This window comes from Mytilus californianus, unplaced genomic scaffold (assembly GCF_021869535.1).
Source record: "Mytilus californianus isolate M0D057914Y unplaced genomic scaffold, xbMytCali1.0.p SCAF_9, whole genome shotgun sequence".
Lineage (NCBI taxonomy): Eukaryota > Metazoa > Mollusca > Bivalvia > Mytilida > Mytilidae > Mytilus > Mytilus californianus.
This window is the reverse complement of record NW_026262745.1, coordinates 52,949,108-52,973,234: the sequence shown is the minus strand read 5'-3', so window position 1 is coordinate 52,973,234 and position 24,127 is coordinate 52,949,108. Positions and strand designations below refer to the sequence as shown.

Here is a 24,127-nt window from a genome sequence, read left to right as displayed (position 1 = left end):
GTTGGTGTCTCGGTGTTGATGCGAATGTGCTATTGAAAAAACCATATGCTATTTTCTATTTATTTAAACTGTTGCGGCTTTATTCAATAACTACGACCACTCACATGCATAAGTAGACAATATTCTTCATGCATTTAAATACCATCGTGACAGATCCAGATATTGTAGAAACAAAACTAAATATTTCATGATTATTTCTGTTAAAATAAAAAAAAAAATGCAACGTCCTTCTTCTTAAAATATATAATTAAAAAAAAAACGTAAGTCAACGAGAAACTGACGACACTGAAAGACAGATATGGATACAAAAAAAAAAAGACTCACTGAAATTGTTTGCAACATTTTTCATGGGCTTCAACAAACACTGAGATTTCATGCAAGAACATTAAAAATTTTCTCTTGTAGATTTTGCTACTTCAACAGAGACAATGTAATGGTTTTCAGCTAAGATGTCCATATAGCTCTGAATGGAATATACGAGCAACACAAACATGTGGAAATCTGTCTAAATACTATTGTCTTTGGGATGATTACCGAAAGGAGTACAATGAGTCTTGTCGAGACAAGCCAGAACTATGGCTTGAGGGTAATATGCTTTTAGACAAATCATTAAATTGAATGTAATAATTTTTTGTAATGATGTGTATACAAAATTTGCGATAAAATTTCAGAAGATTCAAGATGTTTTGATATATGATATTAAGATTTTTTCAACACTATAAAATCACTATAAAATCTGCATGCAAGATATTATGTGTTTAAAAAATGGCGTATTTTATAAATTGTATCTATACTGCTACATATTTGAAAACGACAATAAAAGTGCATTTTCAATTACTTTGTAGCGAGTGTTTTGTATTCCTTTAATTCAATTTACGTATAATGTACATTAAAATAATGTGTGTATGGTTTTTTTTTTTTCTTTTTAACTACCAACCGTTTCATTTGAATTCTGCAGAAATTGACGTTGCTAATAAGCATTTTGTAAAAAGAACCAGGATTTTAGGAGAAAACAAACGAATAGCGCATACGTTTACTTGTACCCCTGTTAATGTATAGTACAAAAAATGCAATATAAAAAATGAAATGTTTCTTAGCAGACACAACTTTATAAATTTTCCCGGAAGCAAACATATGTCAAATTTAAGTTATCATTATCCACAGGAATGAACAACACACTAGATGTCAAGTGGAGTGCTTAACCCCACATTAATAGAAGTTTATCATGTTTATGCTTTCATTCCTAAGTTTTCTTTTTCATCCATGTGAAGGGACAAAATGTGTTATACGCCAAAACCTCGACAGTGAAGACTGCACATTTGAACGCTTTCAGCCATTTACATTTAGTACTGAGGGATACAGCGACTGCATATATTCAAAATCTGCATGTGAAGACAAAGGGTTCGTCAATCACAACAACGGGTCAGCCACAGATGACCGTAATTGTCGGTGTGATTATAATAATGGATATGCCTTCGTTTTGAAACCACGACATAATTATTTCTGCATTCCCTCTCAGGAAGACTGCTCATGCTACCAACATAGGTGCGAAGAGTCATTCAGACTTACAGCAGGTAAATCCTCCACTTACCAAATTGATTTGAATTTTAAAAGGTTGAGATTTATTAATTAATATTTAAATATAAATATAACAATTCATAAGAATTTCAAAAGTACAAAAATCGAATCCTTATATTATAATACAAGGTCTAATGCAACAAAAAAACCATATCCGCTCTATTGATTGTTAATCTTTTTTTTTTTTATAAAATAGTGGCAAATAGTTTATCGAAATAAGAAGATGTGGTATGAGAGCCAATGAGACAACTCTCCATCCAAGTCACAGTGTGTTAAAAGTAAACAATTATAGGTCAAAGTATGGCATTCAACACGGAGCCTTGGCTCACACCGAACTATAAGCTATAAAGGGCCCACAAATGACTAGTGTAAAACAATTTCAAACAGGAAAACCAACGGTCTAATCTATATAAAAAACGAGAAACAATTATGAACCACATCAACAAACAACAACCACTGAACAACAGACTTAGGACAGGTGCAAACAAATGCAGCGGGTTTAAACGTATTAACAGGCGCCAACCTTCACCCTAACATGAAACAGTAGTGTAACATTACACGTTATATTTTATAGTGTGTCACATAGAAAGACACACTATAAAATATCAATTGAAATGGCTTAACTCGACCAAAAATACATATTAACAAAAACAAGTAAACATAAACTGAAAGGATAAATGTGATCTATGACACAATATAAATACAATATTTATAAAAAGGGGGGGGGGTGTAAAACAATGTCAAAAAGACAACTATAACCTGGGACAAAATGGCGCATATTAAATACTTGTCAAAGGTGGTACATATTACAAATAGTGAGACGAGATATAACACAAAATAAGTAAACATCGAATAACAAAAATGCATTACAAATTGTGTCAACAGGTCAAATTAACACGAAAGTACGATTTGAGAGTACTCGCAGTTACTGAAAGCTAGTTAAAAGCCAAAAACAATTATCAATAAAATCATGCATCAGAGACTAAAATCTTATATGCATATTCTAAACAAGAACAAATAATCAATAAATCTTATATATACAATGTAAGTTATCAAGTGTAGGTCGAACAGAATGAAGGACCAGCCACTTTGACCGTCACTGAAAGATCACGACATGTCGGATGGGACAGAGTTGTACATTGCAAATGACCACCTATGATTCCCGCAATGATTTATTGCAAGTTTTATAATGCAGAGTAAATGGCATTTTCCTTATAAGAGACAACTAGGGGTTTAACATCTCTAATCATTCTGCAGTTGTGACTGCGTATTTATGCATCACAATCAGTCAAACGCATTCCGTTGTAGACAAGTCCTACACACTAAAAGGAGGCACTTGGACTACTTACTTATATACTATAATTAGAGCAATTATTAAAAAGTCATTACATTTAGTAGAATTCACTAATATAAAGGAGCACTAGCTTTCTGTTCATTTATTCTATAAATATTTGTAAATATATTTCACATTTATAAGAAATGACCTCGGAATGAAAACTAGAAAGTTAAATCTGCTTAAGCCTGGAATTCATTCATAATTTCAGTAGGTATTTTCCATGTTTTCCTTCACAATAATTATTCTTGCAATCGCATTAATTAGATCTTGCATTTTTACAAGTAATCAGTGATTTGCAATAATAAATTCTCGCAATAATTTCTGAATGTATAGAAGCTTGCATGAAATAATTTACGAAACATTATCTGTAACAAAATCTTTTTAACAGAAGTTTTAATAATAAAATATAACTCTGTTTATCAATTAAGAAAGTTGTTTTAATTATAAATTTATTGTTTATCTACATGTATGTTGTTTTCGACCTTTCGTTGATCTAAACTTTCACGTCCAAGCCCTTTTATAAATTATCTGCATTCATTTATTTTGGTATCTGATAAAACGTTATTATTTCTTCATAGAATACAATTGTACTAAAGGCGCTATGGATAGATCTTCAATGAAAGAAAGGTAAATAGATTTTACCTAGTATATTTTGATTTTAAGGTAACTTTGTATGAGAGTAAATATATACATTTGATTGATTGTTCTGCCTGCTATGGAATCACATGCTGTTGCATTATTTCATTGAATCGATTTGTGTAGATTTGACTATTAGTCCGTGTTGTCATATTGTAGATATTTTTAGAATATCTAAATTATAATATATTAATCCAAGATTTCAAGGATCGATAATAAGGTTTTGACAACCTAACTATTAAGTTGTTGATTGGTTAAAAACTGCACATGACGTTAATAACTGTTGGGTTTCCTTTGGCATCCTCCCGATTTCACGTACTGAGGTTGGCAATTAGTATTAATTACCCTGACGAAAAGTCGAATTTTCGGTATGATTGCCAATGAGACAACTATCCAACAAAGTTCAAATGAAGTGGATGTAAGCAATTTTAGGCAACCACACGGCCTTCAACAATGAGAAAAATTCACACCATATAGTCGGCTATGAAAGGCCCCGACAAAAAAAAATCAATTGAGAAAACTAACGGCCTTATTTATGACAAAACAATTTACGAAAAACAAATATAACAGACATGAACCGACATCAAGTTCTATAATTACAGGCTCCTGACTTGCGACAGGCACATATAGAATGCGGAGGGGTTAAATTAGTTGGTGGCGTCAAACCCTCTCCATAACCTGGGACAGTGGTGTAACAGTACGCTACAAGAATAAACTATAAACATGATAACAATCAGTTGAAAAGGGCTTAATTCATCAGATCGATGCAACACATCTAACGAAAACACAGACCGGACGTGGCAGAGATGAACATTTTACATACATTCATTACTTTCAGATTGCCATCAACAGAGAAGTCCGACTTTTCAGGCATCGGTTCAATCCTTCAAACAGAAACTACGTATAGAATTGATCGAGGTAGATGGATATGTTTTTTAACCTTGTATTTATTTGTATTTGACTCAAGACAGAGACCCACAATGTCAAATGTTGAAGATGCTAAATGAGATTTGACGCATATATCAATCAGTTACCATGAACGAATTTAGTGTAAATCAATCTGAAACAACAAACATCCGAAATTCACATAAATATTTTTTAGACTCACACTGTAAGTGTACATGTGTTACTGGTATTTTTTGCATGGACATCATACTCAACAGAGAGTACTTATGTTAACTTTAAATGTGTTTCCCTTTTTGCAGTAATGTTTTTACAAACATAGACTAGACTCATTGTCTGTCAGTATTCTTGTCCCGGAATCATGCATGATCGATATACTACTCTGTCTTTGTCTAGGAGCTTTACCAATTTTTGAATGATTATCATTTTCACTTGTTTGCCTTCCTTGCTCTGTACATTTGACCAATGACTTGTATGTAAAGTTTTACATTACAGAGATTACTTTTTTTCAGATTACTTAACAAACGTCTTCAGGGATGGTGCACGTGTACTGGTATTACTCGGAACCATAACAGCGATAGGTTAGTATAAACACTTTTTAATTGTTAAAACACATTTTTGTCAAAATGTAGCATGTTTAAAAGAATGAGATATAATATCTTGAAAAAATAAATCCTGTGTCTTTTTAAAAATTGCATTCGTTTCAATACCGTTTTTAGATTTAGTTTAAGATTTTATTATCTTAATTGAATTGCTTATTATTTTTCAGGATGCATTGTCTTCATTTTACTTTATACTTTCGGTAAGTTCGATATTATGAATTTCATATTAAATTCACAAATAAAACAAACACATATACAGGAGCATTGTTTCAAGTGTAACTTGGTAAGTGGGTAATGTTTTTAATCGTCAAGAAAACAAAGTGAACGAACGGTAGCATTAAAACGAATAAAATTGAAGGACCAAAATGTCCAGAAATGTTAATCATATATGTGGCATGTGTATTTATTCAATAATAATCAGTAATGCAATTAATTTTTTTTTGCTGTACTCCATGTTTAAACTTGTTACGGCCTGCCCGTCCACATTATATACAGTGTAGCTTGAAACAATATTAATAAACGTAGGGATCGTAACTGTTTTATTATAAATTCAATATTTATGAAAATAATGAAGTTTATAAACTTGTCTTTCAATTTTAACAGCGTTTTGTCAAAAAATAAATGTACTGCATTTTGCATCGTATAATCGTGATCTTGAACCAAATTGAATGCACAGCCACATGTTCTACATAATTATAAAAATATTAAATAGAAAAAAAAGTACAATCGTCGGAACCGAAATACCGATTGAGCCCTATATCCTTTGGATAGCTTATTTTGTGAGTATGGGTTTTGTATGACGGGTGATGCATGTTTACTCTATCGACGCATCCAGTCTCATTACCCAAGAGGTAAATATAGATTCTACCACTGCATCAAGTGCGATGTACGATATTTATCCACTCGAGACAGTTAAATTTTCAAATTGAAAACGAGAGGCTTGCCGAGCGTTTTAAATAATTGAGATTTAACTGTTGAGAGGGGATAAATATCGTATTGCACGAGATTTGGTGGTAGAGTCTGTTTCTCTAATGATTTTTAGACAATCCCAATCCTTCTTTTCGAACGATCTGCAAAAGATGTGTTCTTTCTATGTGACGTCCTCAGGCAAGGTCGCCTTTTTTCGTGAAATTCAGAGGAAAGCAAAGTTAACTTCATAATCGAATTTTGACCAATGAAGAACTGAGATCAAACGAACCACACGTTGATTAAATAAAAATAATCAACAGGTCAGGAAAAGGTTAATTTAAGTAAGAATTAGAGAAATGTTATAGGTTGGTATATTCCATATAAACTTGTTTAAATTATCGGTAAGGTACTGTTGGCATTTATTTAATACTGTGTTCTATATTGTAATCTTAATCGTACGTGTATGTATATGTGTTTGACTAATACAATTTAAGAGTTTTAATTAAACGAGTAAAAAACACAGAAACCAGTCTACCCTGCCACAGTGAAAAGTGGATATAAAACAAAAACCTCAACAGTTGATTAACATTAGAATTGACGATAGTGAGGGGAAAGTGTACACTGTTACAGAGAGACTGCGAGAGTATCAAAATATGTATACCGCACCTATTTAATTTAGGAACACATTTTAAATTTTGAATTGCATATCATTTTACTAACATGAAATAAAGTCCCAATTTTCATCATTGTTTGTTGAATTTATTTGAAACAATTATAACCTGGTTGGTTTGCCATTGTTGTTAAGAGCGTACGTAAGGCTGTCACTGTAAAAGAGAATAAAGTCTTTCTTTGTGACATTTGCATTGCTTTTAACCAATTATTACGTGGTTTGTCTAACAAGTCCAGAGAAGCCCAGCCTTTAGTTAATATAGATGCTTGAGCATGACCAACACAATCAATATATATGCTAGCATACCTGCTACTGCTACGTGACGATTGTACGAAGGTGACACTATCAAACTGTGGTGACAATCATCACACTTTAAGGGGCATTACATGTAGTTGCCATCTTTATGTTCACGGTGCAACTAAATATCTCATATTTTATTTATAACGTACAAAAACGTCTATCCAAATTACAAACAGTCCTTAAGAAACAGTTTACCTTGCATTGACTCGTTAAACTGTATCAACATTTCGTGTGCATTTTAAAATAGACGCCATTTAATTAACCATTGAGATGATATCCGAAGAATTGTGGGCAGAATCATTCAACGAAGGGATATTCCTGGTGACTGCCTTATTTCACTTTTCAATGTTGACATTTTTTAAAACTAAACATGCTTAGTCCATGATATATTTTTGTTTTACTTACTAGTTTTGACTTATACCTTACATCACTTTTAATTCATACATATCGAATAAGTTTTTATAAATCAAAATGTGTTCAAATTTTGCAGGTCAGCCTGAATGTTTCATGGAACATGAACTTTATCGGTCATCCAAAGATGAAGAAGTTATACTTCAGTGCAGAATAATATCATACCTTCCTATCAAACTAGTGTCCTGGAGTAACAAGTCTACCAATGAGATATTGGTAAATGACGAAAGATACACTATTATGGAAAAGTCGCCATTTTCACTTGTTATACGGCAGGCAAAGGCTAATTATTCTGGATTATATGAATGCACTCTTAAATCCTGTGTTTTCGGAACGTTTGTTTGTCCTACACAATTAAAAGTTGAGTGTAAGTAACTGTTATCTGTAATGCTCAACAAAACTTGAAAAGTCGGAATGATTTGATTTTGTTTTATTCTATTTCATTTTCTTATATTTTTGCAACTAATTAATTTCATTTAATGAATGTTTAATTTTTTTTACTGGCAGGACACTTGTTCTAAATCTCTATTTTTTTTATCGTACCAAATTGCATAGTTAAAATGTCAGTGCTTAGTATTGTTTGTACTTTTACATTGTATGTTTATTGTTTTTCTATCAATTGCGACAAATCCATTAAAACTGAGAAGACGAATTCAATGGAATGTTTGGTATACATGTATGTCAATGAAACACCAACAAAAGGCCACAGATACAAAAGGACATCTATAGATCAATATACTCACTTATACTCACTTATAAAAATAGACAGTGGGCTATACAAGATTAAGTCTTAAAAGGTTGTGAACTAATTTAATATTATAAAAAATGTTAAACATTTTAACATGCATTTCTGACAGGGTTCAAGGATTTTTTTTAAAGCTCAGCTTCCATTTAATATTGATAAAATCAATAATTAGTAACAAACAGAACATTAAAGAACACACATCATGCCTATTCCAGAAAAGAACTTCAAATGAGGAAATGCAGGTCAAATTGTTACATCATTTATTAGTATTGGTCCCATCAATCAACTTAGATCATGAACATTTCCCCATAAGGTATATTTTGTAAAGACTTAGTACCAATTATAAAAATCATTTAAGTATCTGCGAGATTAGTATGAAGTCGATATTAAAAATGGCAAATTTAGTCACAGAATGTCCACACACAACTAAACTTTATAAAGTTTAACACAAATTTGAAAATATATCCTGTAGATAAATGAATGATTTGTAACCACCAAGGAACCTTAGTCATAATTCCCTATTGTATTGTTAATTCTATGTGTTTCAAAATGTCCATATCTTTGGAGGATGGAGATTTAGAAAATGTGTTTCCGTTATTCTTTTGTTAAAATATACTTAATTTTGAATCATTTGCTATAGTACATCAGTACATCACATTTAAAAAAAAGTATAAGTATATTAAACCCAGTACAGGAATAGCTCTAAACTATAATTCTATAGATTTGGATTGAATTACATTACAAGTTCCACCGTTTCTTATATTCCATAAGTTAGTAACATGATGATCTCACATGTAATCCTATATATAATTTCGATTAACTTCACAACAGTCAAGGGCATATTCACGACATATTCGTGCCTAGATAACAAAAAAAATTAGGTAAATCTGTTTTGCTAAAGGAGGATCAAACTATTTACATGGAAGTAAAAGTGCAAGACATATATTTATATCACAAGTTTTATTCGGTTACAGTTTTACTGCTAGTCATCGTAAATCTATCAAACCGTGGAGTTATCTTTTTTTCATTGTTTTTTTTTATCTTTTACAGCCAACTCTGTATTTAACATTCTACCATCGTACTTTCCTGGGACAGAGGACACAATTTTACTCGCATGCAGAATACCATCAGTTCCGTTTGAAGTAAAATCAACCATATGGAAAAGGCAAATTAACAACGAAGTGGTTAACATTGTATCTGCAACAAAATGGAAAGAAAAATATTCGGTTATTTCCGAACCACCATCATTAAAAATAATGAATTCAAATACCGATGATACAGGCAAATACATATGCCTTCTTTCCAATGGAGTTGAACAGATGATAACTAGCATTGTGATTGGTAATATATACATTGAACACATTTTTGTAATTTTATCCTGTAGTGTCGTTGGTTAAAGCTATTTTTTTGCTTGGGTGTTTTTGCAGGACTCTGTACATGTATATATTTAATATTATAGTTCAGTCTTTTTTACAATTCAATGTGATATTATTTGCAAATTTTACATCTGATATCTAATTTGTAAAAATCTTCAGGAATATATTTATATTAAGAGTAACAGTTGTCTTCCCTTTGTAGACTCACCAGACGTAGTGCCTGAAGAAAAAAACATATATACCTTACCGGGAGAAACGAAAACTTTAAAATACTACATCAAATCTACACTTGCTGTTAGGAAATTGCTTCAAAAACAGAAAGATGATGTAAACACAGATGATGTTATACCCACTGAAGAAGAGGACACATATATGTCATATACAATAGACCAAACTGTGGTAGAAGATGCAGGAACATATATCTGCATAGTATCAAATAGTTTGGGAACCAAGCGATTGTCAACTCGTTTGTATGTTGGAGGTAACATTAAGTAAATTAAGTAAATAGATAGTAGCCCACAAAATCACGGGTACTTAGGACACTTAGGATAAATGGTTGTCGTTTGTTGATGTGGTTCATAAATGTTTCTCGTTTCTCATTTTTCATATAGATTAGACCGTTAGTTTTCCTGTTTGAATGGTTTTACACTAGTCATTTTTGGGGCCATTTATAGCTTGCTGTTCGGTGTGAGCCAAGGCTCCGTATTGAAGGCCGTACTTTGACCTATAATAGTTTATTTTTACAAATTATGACTTGGATGGAAAGTTGTCTCATTGGCACTCATACCACATCTTCTTATATCTATAAACACAAAGCATTGCTGCATAAGTTATTGCTATTGGATGAAACATAATTCATTAAAGCGGACGAAGTTAATTTAAAAGTTAAATAAAGTGAATCATTGAATATAAAGAGTTTTGGCTTTTTTTTTTGTCAAGGTGACCGAGTACTCAGAAGGAGACAAATATGTGGGGGAAAAGGGGGAGAGTAAACGGAAATCTAATGCAACTATCCAATTTATTCTATATATTACAATAATAATGTTTATAATGACTTTTTTTTTTAAACTGAATATAGAAATTTAAATTTTGAATTTCTCTAATCTTTACAAATTTCCTCAATGAAGAGGTGAGATTTTTCTTTATTAGGTAAGCTACATTTCGTATGTGTGCACTTTTTAGGGCCCTCATTCGGGTTTTTTTTTTACCTGTGTTCTACTCTGGGTTTATCCTCTCTGCAGCAGATCTATATTATTCATATTTTTCTGTCTCAGTATTTTAATTCCAAATGTCCAATTTCAAATTAAGATATGTATTTTAATTTTTTTTTAAATTTTATATTGATCAGCCAAATAGTAATTTATCTTTTCTTTTGATTTTCATTTAACATGAAATCTCAATTAGCTTGTTGTTTATGTAAAAAACATATACCGTATAAAAATAGGGAGATATGGTATAATTGCCAATCAGAAAACAGTTACTATCCAACAAAGTTCAAATGAAGTGGATGTAAGCAATGATAAGGAACCGTACGGCCTTCAACAATCAGAAATTCCCATACCATATAATCGGCAATAAAAGGCCCCGACATAAAAATATGAAACAATTCAACTTAGAATACTAATGGCTTATTTTTGCAAAACAATTTACGAATAACAAATATGACAGACATTAACCAACGACAACCACTTACGTACAGACTCCTGACTTGTGACAGGCATACATAATGTGGTGAGGTTAAACATGTTTGAATGCGCCAATCCTCCCCTAACCTGGGTCAGTAACAGTACAACATAAGAACAAACTATAAAAATCAGCTAAAAAGGGTTTAACTCATCAAATCGATACAAAGCAGAAACAAACCAAACAAAAACACAGACCGGACGTGGCAGGGTATTAATACATCTCTCATAGCAAATTAAAAAAGACACAAAGTACAGAATCGAGAGTACTCGCAGTTACTGACAGCTAGTTCAAAGCCAATAACAACTAATCAAAAAATCATGTAGTTTAAAATATTACATCCAACATCCAATGGATTTAGTGTCAAGACGTCATTAACAGTTCATTTTACAATTTAATACTCTTTTATGTGCTGTATATATAGTTTATATTTGGAATTTGATTTTCACAAATCATTAATAGACTGAGATAATTGACTCTTTTAAAGAATCAGCGTTGCTCTATTTGTATTGGTCGATCAACATTTGGGACCTTCTTTCGAACGTCTCGTATTCACCTTAAAGTATTTCCTGTTAATGGATTTTTCTATTTCCCCAGCTATAATGTTTGAAGGGGTGTTTTGCCAGGATTTCTCTGTGGAGATATATATATCATCTTTTGGATAAAATCTTACTTGTCTCTTTCGGATTATATTGTTGAAATATAACAAATGAATATAACAATTTAAAAAAAAATAAGAAGAAGAAACCTGGCGTTTTATAAATATCGGGGTAGTTAGACGGCAAATGGAAGGCCGGACAGGGGATGTGGGAACACCTTAAAAGGACGTATGAGACGGTGCGTGAAAAGGAAGCAATGCGTACAACAAAGTGTCAACAACAAGAAGGAATTACAAACCAGTGTACCAAAAACCCGGGGAACAGTGATGTTGGTGCTAGTCGGGGAAGATTGCTGCGGTGCAGAGGATCTAATATCACCCCAACTTCCAACCCCTGAAACCCTCTGAAGATATTGAATGATCCTGCATAAAATAAAAATTCCTCTGTGTATACCATAATTTGAAACACAATAATTGGAACATGCTGCACTCCCCTTGTTGTCTCAGGTAAAACAAATTAGTCGCTGTTTTTAACAACCATTTAAATCGAATTCCTTGAAGCTTAATTAAGATAACCAATATCGGATATTATTTTATAGCCCTTTACAGCTATTTGGTGCCTTGATTGTCCCCTTGACATTGAAACTGCATGCAACATTCAACGTCATGTGCATAACATTGATTTTTATAGCCTGTGGCAAATGATGCACATAATATACCATTCCTTTTAAAACTCTAGATTTGAGAGTTTGGTGAATCTACGTATCTGTTATTCAGTTGTATGACCCAACCTATGGGCATACGATGGGAAGTTACAATTTAAAGTCAAACATTTTCAAAGGACACCTATATGTGGGGTTTGATTGAACGATGATTACTTGCTGAAGGTTCAGGTGGCAAGATGTATGAAGAGAGACCAAAGATACCAAAGGGATATTCACACACATATGTTGAAAACGAACTAACAATGTCATAGCAAAATACGAAAAACGACCAAAAGACAAACAACAGTATACAAAAAATTGACATCGAAAACCAAGGACTAAGCAACACAAACCCAAACGATCTCATATGCATCGGAAAGGTTAACAGATCATGCTCCACATGTGGCATCCGTCGTGTTGCTCATGTCCAGTGATGAGTCTAATTCGGTAGATCACATTCGAGGACAAAAGGTAGGGAGTGTGGTTAAGACAATTGGAACAGATCCGTCGTCATCCAACATATACAATATAACGGACATTGAACTCGTGATGACCTGGTAAATCTCAGTAAATGAATTGCATGTGAAAAAAAAAAAAATTAAAATTAAACATGTATTGAATTAGAAAGTCGATGCTATTTAATATTTAATACAGAATAGAGTCAAGTTGAATATATTTGAATATACATACATTTGCACACGTTGATGCAGATATTTTTCTTTCTGTTTCAGAACGACCAGAAATTATAACAAGACAAACGTCCTTTAATATTCCCTGGGGTAAAGATGTTATTTTACATTCCGAAGTTCACTGCGCTCTTACGAAGTTAGCATGGGAGAAATCTATTGGAGAAAACATTTCACCAATTGATACAGAAAATACTAGTAAATATGGAGGCGGGACAATTGAATGTCCAACACTGACAATCAAAAATGCTGACGTTTTGGATGAGGGACTCTACACATGTTATGCAACAAATGACATGGGAACGACTCAAAGCGCAACCATTTCCCTAACAGTTGAAAGTAAGTCTATATTCGTTTGGTTAATTTCCAGTCAAATTTTGTTTGACTATGTTAAGGTTAAGGTAACATCTCTTTCATACATAGTTGACAATTTCCGGTTTTGGTTATTTATGCTCTTTTTTGTTATTATGGTCTCCAAACTTCGAAATTGCTTTTTCAACGTTTGATCTCGAGTGTATAGGATTAACGCAATTCCGGAAAGACGTGATGTAAGATACAAAATGTTTACTTCCGTAAACGTTTCACTTTCCTTCATAAAACATTGAAATATCGTCTGTATTTTTCTGTTTTTAAAGGGGTAGGGTTTCAAAGAAATTGAAAAAAGTTGATGTGCATTTCTGAAGTAAGGAAGACAATAGAATTTCATCGTCAAGAATACTTATTATTCAATCAAGGATAATCAGAAGAAATATTTTAATTTAAGGAAAAGATATGTACACCCATTCGTATGTGTAAGACAACATTCAAAAATATAAATGTTGATGTCCGAGTGACTTATGTCTTGTAAACATCTGAAAGAACATCCTATGTTGTTTGAATGATTTATTATACTTTTTCGAACTCTAGGGGCCTGTAAGTTTCTGTGCGGGTTTCTTTTTTTTTTTATCAAAAGACATATTTCAAATAAACAACTTTACACTGCAACTAGCAAATATATCTATCTAATACTAATGCGAATGTTGATAGGAGTCTAGTTTGTTTGAAATACTGTTGTTTTATATGTTTGTCTGACTCTCTGCACTTTTTTGTTGCATATATAAATTTCCTGATTTATTTGTAATATAGACGTTACGATACATCCTGACTATTATACATTGAACATATGATTACTTAATTAACCTTGATAGCTTTGTCATTGTTGGGGGAATTCTTTAAAAATTGAAAAGCATGTTTACCGCATGGGATAAAACAGATATATATGAAACCATTATTCTGGCAGGAGTCCTGACAGTAGGTTCAATTAAGTGTGAAATTTGTATATCTAAATATATCCATATATTCATAATATTGACAAGCTCAAGCTTTAATATTTCTCCTTATACGAAACAGGAAGCACGAATCAGCAAGACGTGTCAATAAAATCAGAAATGTCAGAGCTTTATCTGACCTTGCAAGAGGAAAACGGAACTGAAAACGATGAATGCAATGCAGGTAAAGTTTTAATCATGCATCATAAACATCAGTAAAGTTATTCGGTAAATAAAAAATCTTTGTTTCTGTTTTGACCAGGAATATATCAATTGGTATTTCGCAAACTCAGTAGTCGTCGATTTTGGCTCTATGTAAATAAACTCATCATAGACATCAGGATATAAATTTTGTACACCAGACGCAAAAGACTCATCTGTGACTCTCGAATCAAAAAGGTTATAAAGGCCAAAAAGTACGAAGTTGAAGAGCATTGAGGATCCAAATTTCAGAATGGTTTCGCCAAATAAAGCTAATTTTACCTATTCATGGGCTAGAAAATCCTGAGTATTTCGAAAAAAAAATAAAGTTAAGGAACACTCAATATATAATGCATATATCGTCCTACTGAATCAAACATCTATTTAGATAAATAACAACATTGAGTTTATTTGTGCTCGACGTGCTTATTATGACCCACTTTCGAAATGTTTTTTTTATCAAAGTTTGAACATAAGTTTACTTTCTTATTGACTTGTTTCTGATATTTGATATCAAATCCTTCCTATATATGGCTTAAATATTTTTATCTTGAAGCAAGTGAATTAACTGTTTGCAAAACGTTCCAAAGATTGGTTTGCCTATCTGATGCACGTTAAATACTGACGATCGTATCGATAGTATAAATGAACCTAAGTGAAGGTATAACCAAAGTTAAAAATGACATCTAAAATTGTTTTAATTGTATTTCAACATATCAGTTTTATGATTAAAATTAAGATATATCTTGATGAACATTTACCCATATGCATATATCATTTTGGAATGTCGTCATTTCTTTTGATCAACAACAAAAGAGGCAGAATATACCAAGGACGTTCCTTAAATCATATATATGTAAAAAAACAAAACAAAAAAACAACAGATGACCATATTATGACCGAAAACACAAACGACGAAATGGAAACCAACCGTCATTGGGAACCGCTGGTTCATTTGCTTGCTTAAAGACACGAACCCTCTCTTTAGCAAGTGCTTTGCATTGAAACATAATCAAAGGTACCAGACTGCATTGGAATATCGTATGCAAATAAGTTTCATATAATTGTAAATGGTAACATACGTTTAAAATTCCAATGTTGCATGTTATATCTTATTTCATTGTTGAACGTCATGTCAATCAAAACATGTATGCATGTATAAACCTGTATAATGATGAAATGAGTATGAATTCCTACTCAGACAAAATTGTTTATTCAGTTAATGTTGATGAAGTTTCAGATACGGACATAATTTTAGTGCCTAATATTTGCGTTATAAGTAAAAAAAAAAGAGTTCATTGGTGCGTTAACCCGACCTTCATCATAAAAACTAATATACAGTCCGTTCATTGGTTTATGTGTTTAAAAATTAAAGTTTTCTCAACCAACAAAAATTGAAACCCACGAAAATAAACGAATCCACTGTATTACAGGGTTGACAGACAATCTGTTAATTGATTCATATTTTTGTGTCATTTATAGTAGTTTGCATGATTTTAACATCAGACCCTTTTACATAGAATAAAATTAAGAATGTTTTTGTGGAGTATCTCCCTTTTATCTTGTTTATACAATACAAGAAAACAAAGAAACAAATAATGTTTTCACATTTTCTACTTTATACATTCATTGTCTCGTATTGTGATGATTTGCATCATGGCATAAGATAATTCAATCGTAACAATTATGAACTGCAATAATACAAATTATCCACTTATGGTGTATAATTACATGAATTAACCTGTGTTTATATGATAGCTTCATTTTCGCATTCATTTCACTTTACTTTTTTATTGCTGTTTTGATTATTTGTTAATGATTGTTTTGATTCCAATAGCTCCATACTATTTTCAATCACAAATAGGTTGAATATTTTTATATTATATTTACTTTTTTACCATGTTATCTAGATGCAAGTGATGGTTTTCCCTCGTCGGCACAAGTTGTACTGCTGGGTGTAGACGCAAAAGAAGCAAGGAGAAAAGCAAGAAAATTTCTTGGTAAGTTGAACAATATCTCAAGTAGAATATTCATGCAATTACAAAAACGACAAGCATTCTAAGAGTATTGCATAGCAATACATAGTCCCTTACAGGTTAACAAATATTTTTATTATACTTCATGTTAAAATGCTAGATTTTGATTGGTTGATACGAGGGAGATAATCTACTCTTTCCCATGGCTAAATACTATATTATCCTTCACGGACACGCTTGATTAACTGCTCTATTAATACGGATGGTTGTTTTGTAAAAGACTTCATAGTGTATTACTTTGCGTTTGAATTTTAATAGACAGTAATAACAGAACATTCAGTTTAATAAATGAAAAAAGCACATAGCTGAGAGGGTGATAGAGTAGACTGTTACCCTCGAAAAAACATTGTCAACCTTGCCTCAGTTGACAATGTTTTTTCGGGGAAACAATCTGCTCTATCATCCTTTCAGCTATGTGTTATTTATATAGTACTGGGACAAAATGGTACCTTAATCGGTAATTTGAAAATCTGTATCCAAGTCCAAATATCTCCTGTTGCAAATATTGAAAACAAAATCTGATTACTACTAAAATATATGAAAATGTTTTCTTGTGAATAAAGTTTCACTAAAGGAGTTGTATCAACATGATCAATAGACAGGTCGACAGAAACACCATCGGAACAGAGTAATATTTGAACTTGATCTACATCTTGTCATTGTTAAACTAGATAATAAATTTCAAATCAATATATTCAAGCATGACGAAAAAAAGTGTGGAAAAATGATTATTTGCGTTAATTTGCTAAGTCAGAGGACTATATCTATGCAAAAAAATCATCTGAATCGAACAAAATTCGAAATTGATTAGTAACTGGTCATGAAAAAACTTTATACCAAATATCAAATCATTATTTTCAAGCACGTAGAAAAAAGTATGAAAAACTAATTTTCCGGACCTGATGGACGGACGCAGTTCAAACCTTAATTCCCCTTTGGCCTTGTCGGTAGGGGACTAACAAGCAACGGCTTTGTCGGAAAGGGAATAACAAGCATTATATTGCTGGATGTGCCGATTGACAACATACATGTTAGGATTCAGGCATGTGCTTTTAAACACAACTCGTATTCCAATGGGGAATAAATACCCCACATTTTCCCTAGATATGCGTTTCTCTTCATACAGGGACTTTTCAAGAAAACCGAAAAGAAATTACCAATTAACTTCACATTTGTCTATATAGAGTCTCTAAATCTTAAATAAAGTCTTCTCTAAATAATTCAAAGTTTGGTAACTACGGTGATCGAATCTATCCCATTAGACATGAAATAAATGATATCACAGATACTTTATAGTTTGCAACAAATTTGTCTTTGTAATGAGATATCATAACAGAGTAGGTCTAGACTTTAACGAAATATTTTTGGAAGATGTTGTTTAGCGTTTTATTGAGCTTTTCAGAATTCGCCACCAATCAACACATAATTTTATGTTGTACAGATGCATTAAGCTGTTGTAAATTGTGCTATTAATTTAGAACAAACATTTGTCTTTCCATATACAACTTTAAAGTAGTGGTCGTATATATGGAATTTAAATAAAATTAACTGCTCTAAAGGGATATGATGACAGCGTGTCAGCTCAACGATGGATAACGTTTAAGTGATTAAAAATAATCAACACGCATGATGGAGAGACAACTCAGGTGATGTAGAAAATCTAAATGCCTAATATGCTGTTCAATGTTAATATTTCCGTGTTGATGATTTGTACATGAAACTGATTATAGTCTTTTAAAACTCAAGATTGAACAGGTCAGTTGTAAGTACTCTGATATATATATTTTATTTCGTTTAAAATTTGGGTTTTCCTGTTTGCTATTTGTAGGTCTTATATACAGATGGGAACTAATATAACTAGTTCTGCAACAGTACTTACTATTTATAAAGTTTGATGTTAGGTGCATAAGGCATGAGAAAAGTTTTGGCGGTTTCTGCGGGTGGGGTTTTATGGTACTATATAAAGTTTGGAATTTAAATGTTTTAGTATCAAAGGTGCTCGCAGTTACGTCGAATCGAAGTTAGTCACATTAGTATATACATGTAAACAGTTGCTGCTACGTTTATTACATGACGGTATTAATATGTTTTTGAGTGGTAAAATTCTGTACAATTATTTAAAATAAAAATTGTATCGCAAGAGAACATAATATGTTACTGCAAAAAACTAATCCTATTTCTGTGTTTGTCTTGTTTATAGCCAATTGAATTTAGAGCAGAAATACTTTAAATTCGGACGAGCAGGGTGAATTCGGACGAGCAGGTCGAGGGAGAATTTAACGGTGGTTTGTGTCTATTGTATTTTGGTTAGATATGTTTTTGTGCTTCATTATAATCTATTGAAAAAAAAGCCTATTGCAAATGATTTTAGCTCACCTGGCCTAAAAGGCCAAGTGAGCTATTCTCATCACTTTGTGTACATTTTCCGTCGTCCGTCGTCGTCGTCCGTCGTCGTCTGTTAACTTTTACAAAAATCTTCTCCTCTGGAACTATCAGGCCACATTTAACCAAACTTGGCCATAATCATCATTGGGTTATCTAGTTTAACAAAATGTGTCCGATGACCCCGCTAGCCAATCAAGATGGCCGACATTGCTAAAAATAGAAAATAGGGGTAAAATGCAAGTTTTCCCTATTTAATATTTTAAAAATTGCTATAAACAGAGAAAATCTGACAATGCTGAAATGTTCAGAATGTTAAACTCTACCTATTGTTCGTGTACGTCAAAACTATCAGACGACTTCTTATAGGAGTGATTGCCCTTAAATTATGAATTTTATCTGGTTTTTTGTTGTTGTTTTTTTTTTTTTTTAACGTTTTGGCTATTATCTCGAAGATTATAATACATGTAATAGGTAGACAGAAATTTTAAATAGCAAAAATGATCAACAATACAAGATCTACAAAAAAGTCAAAATAGCTGAAATCTTTAGTCGACTCTTTTTTATAGTTATTGCTTAATATCTTAAAAGCTATATAAGATGGATAGAAACTTTAAATAGGACAAATAATCAGCAAGATAAGATCTACAAATAAGCCAACATTGCCGAAATTTTCAGTAAACACCTTATTACCTTTTAATGATAATTTTAACATTTTTTTGCTTTTTTCTTGAAAACTTTCATAGAAAAAAGGAAAACTTTAAAAAGGAAAAATTATCAGCAGGATAAGATCTACAAATATGTCAACATGACTGAAATTGTCGGTTAATTCTTAAAGAGTTATAGACCTTTAACGATGATTTTTACTATAAAGGAGCCATTGTTGAAGATGCAGGTGAACGACACAGACTCTTTAGAGCCTCTAGTTATAGTTTGCCTGTATGTTGTGCTGCTACACCTCTGTCCCAGGGGCAGTGTTGAGCCCTCACAAACATGTTTAACCCCGTCACATTCTCTATGTATCTGTCCAAAGTAAGGAGCCTGTAAGTTTGTGGTTATTGTTTGTTCGAATCTGTCGTATCTATTTTTCGTATATTGAATTGTTATAAATTAAGCTGTTAGTTTTCTCGTTTGAATCGTTTCGCATTTTTCATATCAGGCCCTTTAATAGGTAGTTCTATGGTTTAAGTTTTCGCATTCTTGAAGGATGTACGGTGACCTACAATTTCTTACATCCACGTCATTGAACTCTGGTGAGTGGATAGTCGTCTCATTGAATTGGCAATAATAACACATCTCGTTTTTTCTTATTGGACAGATGTGTTAATGTAAAACATGAACATCAACAGTCAGATGTCAGATACCAGAAACAAAAGTTATCTCAAGAATGTAATTCTGCTATCAAATAGAAGTACTGATAGGAATAGACTATGTACTGTATAGAATCTTTTTAGGAGGTGGATATTTTTGTTATGCGTAGTTATTTTATATCTTTCGTTCTAACTTCCTGAATATGTATTTAGTATATGATCACCACAATATATGTTAATTCACAAATGCGCTTTTATAATTTCCATACAAATTTTCTAATTGAGGTGATTTTATGGGTCACCGGACCTATACTTTTCTTAAATCTCCTATTCTGAAATAAAATTACCGGTACCAGTTTTTTTTTTTTTTTTGCACCAGTTGCACATTTAGACAACGAATGTATCTTCAATGATGCTCGATGCCAAAATATATATTAAACTCAAAAACGTATTAAAAATTGAAGAGCTGATAAAAGTAAAAGGACTGCCTATCATATTGTTTTTTGTTTAATTTTTGTACTAAAATCAGACCTTTAGTTTTCTCTTTTGAATTGTTTAACGTTTGTCATGTCTTGACATTTTATAGCTTACTATACAGAATGGGTTTGCCTCATTGTTTATGGGTTTAGCCCATTGTTGAAGCATGTATTGTGATCTATAGTTGTTTACATCAACGTTATTTGATCTCTTGTGGATAGCTGTCTCATAACAATAATACCGCATCTTCACATCTTCACATCTTCACATCTTCACATATTTTTATATTGAACCGATTAATCCATAGGGCAACTAGTTGTTTTCTCCTTCAATTCAACCAACTGGATCGCTTTTGCTAAAACAGAAGAAAAATATTTTGAAAACCATAATACATGTAATAGATAAAGAAGAAAAAAACAGGAACACAAATGCAAGAATGTCAACATATAAAGATTAATATTGTCTATACCCCAAAAGTTTTAGGTTACTCCTTTGAGAATAATTGCACTGAAATGAAAATTTTTGATTAATTTTCATTTCTTTGCTCATTACTCCAAACAACTGTTATAGATAGTAGCAAACTTAAACAGCAACATTATTCAGTAAAACAGATGCTACAAAGGTGCAGATTTATGTAGGACCAAAAGCGGTGGATGACTCCTTGTAGGATTTATTGTTCTTAAGTGATAGTTGTGATTTATTTTCGAGTTGTTTCCTTATTTCATTAGATGGGTAGAAGTTGTAAACGCACAACTAAACAGGAATACAAGGTCTACAAAATGGCAATATTATCAAAACAAGTGGATGTCTCCTTATATGAGTTGATACTCTCAAAAGACGATTGTTGAAACATTTTCGGATTAGTGCTTTTTATCTCGAAAACTTAAAAAGAGAGGTAGGGAATGTAAACAACAAAAATGATCTGCAATACAAGATATATATTTAATTAGATAGCGATTCAGGCTCTTAGGATTTTCTTGTTTTGTTTCAATTTGATTATATTTTCGTATTTGAATGTGTATTTTGTAGAAGAAGAGACTCGCATTGTTTTAGTTGGAAAAACTGGTGTGGGAAAGAGTTCAACAGCGAATACATTACTTGGACGTAGGTTTTTTCAGGCAGGTGATGACCCTACACCAGTAACAGAAAAATGTATGACCGCAAAGGGGACCTGGGGACATAAACCATTTCTCTTAATTGACACACCAGGCATATTTGCCATAAATGAGAAGGAAAAGGAAACTGAATTAGAAATAAAACGGTGTATCCATTTAGCAGCACCTGGCCCACATGCAATTTTATTCATAATCGAGTTTGGTCGCATCAGACAAGACGATTTTGAATCAATTAAAACATTTCTAAAATACTTCGGAGAAAAACTAAAACAGTTTGTGATAATCGTGTTCACACATGCAGACAAAGTTAAGGAATATCAGACGTTGGAGACATGGCTGCAAAAAGTACCTGAATTACAAAGGTTTCTAGATGAATGTGGAAGACATTACTGTTTAATGAACAATGAGGCTAATGAGCGAGATAAAGAGCAATATATAATGTGTCTAATGAACGCAATTGAGGCAGTTAAACTGAAAAATGGCTTGCTTCATTATACTGATGACGCAATAATGAAAGCCGAACGCAGAGTGCAAGGAAAAGAGCGAATAATAGAAGAAAAAATCAGACAGGAACACCAACGAGAAGTAGACGAAAAAATGAAAAATGTAATTCAGTTTACCCAAGGCAGTTCAGAAAACTTAGCAGTAATCTCTATAGAGCAACGTGATCGCGAATTAAACGAGTTGCATTATTATTACCAAAAGAGGCTTGAAGTAGTTAGAGAAGAAGCGCGTGATGAATGCTTGCTTGCTTATGAAGAGTTTAAAGAATTTTTCTTCCAAAGAAAAAAAGAAAGGAAGTAATGAATTTAATTTTGAAAAGCTATGAAGCTCCGTGATATAGTTTGTATGTTAATAAAGAATGTTGAACATTAACTATTTTGAATTTAAAATTGCATTTTTTATTTTCAATTTTGTAGTTCAAAGTTAGACTTCTGACAGACATACTTTAGAGCTAGAGATCCAAATTGTCGAATTTCAGGCTTTGTAGACTTTAATGGTCTAGTTTTGAACAAACAAATTTTAAGTAAGAGGCAAGAATAGGGTACCGATATCCGAAATTCGTAAACTCATTTTCACTATACAATTAAATTAAAAAAAAACATGGTTTCGCATTATCTCTAAACGGTGCGAAATCGGATGCATCGATAAGATAAGTGCCTCCAATTTGTGAATGTATCACCCGTCATGCAATATGACATATGTGGTATCATTGCCAATGAGACAATTATACACCAGAGGAGACCAAATTACAAAGGTGTAAGCAACTATAGGTTACTGTACGGCCTTTGATAATGAGCAAAACTCAAACCGCATATAATCTATAAGAGGCCCCGACATGACAAAATGAAGAACGATTTAAACCGGTTAGTATAAAAATAAGGAGATGAGGTATGATTGTTAATGAGACAACTATCTACCAAAGTTCAAATAAAGTGGATGTATGCAATTATAGGCAACCATACGGCCTTCAACAAACCCATACCGTATAGTCGGCTATAAAAGGCCCCGACATGAAGATTATGAAACAATTCAATTGAGAAAACTAACTGCCTTTTTTATAACAAAACAATTAACGAAAAACAAATATGACAGATATTAACCAACGACAACCACTGAACAAGATGCTCCTAACTTGGGACAGACACATAAAAAATGTTGCGGGGTTAAACATGTTTGCAGGCGCAGCCTCCCCCTTTTACCCGAGGTTAGAAAGAAGTAGAACAGGGAAACATAAGAACCAACCATGAAAATCAGTTGAAAAGGCATGATATAAGCGGGAGGTTTGGCTTGCCATAAATCCAGGATCAACCCACTGTTTTTTCTTAAAATGTCCTGTACAAAGCCAGGAATATGGCAGTTGTTATCAGACAGTCTGCTTCTATGTATGTTGGCGTTTGCTTTTGTTGTAGTTTAGTGCTTCTGTTGTTCCGTTGTTTTCCTCTTATAGGTGATGTGTTTCCCTTGGTTTAAGTTTGTTACCCGGATTTGTTTTTGCTTAATCAAATTATGACTATTGAACAGCGGTATACTACTGTTGCCTTTATTTATGACTCATCAAATTGATACAAAGCAAACAAAAAACCCAACAAAACCATGTAAAACACGAAGAACTGATTCGAGAGTATTTAGATGACTGAAAGCTAGTTTTAAGCAAGTTG

General features: G+C 32.5%; 1 protein-coding gene across 1 annotated transcript in view; it reads left to right on the top strand.

The window, feature by feature from the left end:
* The window catches only part of LOC127715361 (uncharacterized), a 28,603-nt gene extending 5,762 nt beyond the window's left edge, over positions 1–22,841 (top strand). The window contains exons 2-14 of the mRNA XM_052221396.1: positions 406–586; positions 1,272–1,574; positions 3,493–3,541; positions 4,389–4,468; positions 4,966–5,034; positions 5,223–5,255; positions 7,425–7,712; positions 9,141–9,431; positions 9,669–9,947; positions 13,183–13,476; positions 14,527–14,628; positions 16,556–16,645; positions 21,880–22,841. Coding sequence (XP_052077356.1) covers positions 406–586; positions 1,272–1,574; positions 3,493–3,541; positions 4,389–4,468; positions 4,966–5,034; positions 5,223–5,255; positions 7,425–7,712; positions 9,141–9,431; positions 9,669–9,947; positions 13,183–13,476; positions 14,527–14,628; positions 16,556–16,645; positions 21,880–22,769 — 2,949 coding nt within the window. The 3' untranslated portion in view covers positions 22,770–22,841. The remainder of the gene's footprint in view (positions 1–405; positions 587–1,271; positions 1,575–3,492; positions 3,542–4,388; positions 4,469–4,965; positions 5,035–5,222; positions 5,256–7,424; positions 7,713–9,140; positions 9,432–9,668; positions 9,948–13,182; positions 13,477–14,526; positions 14,629–16,555; positions 16,646–21,879) is intronic.
* The last annotated feature ends 1,286 nt before the right edge of the window (positions 22,842–24,127 follow it).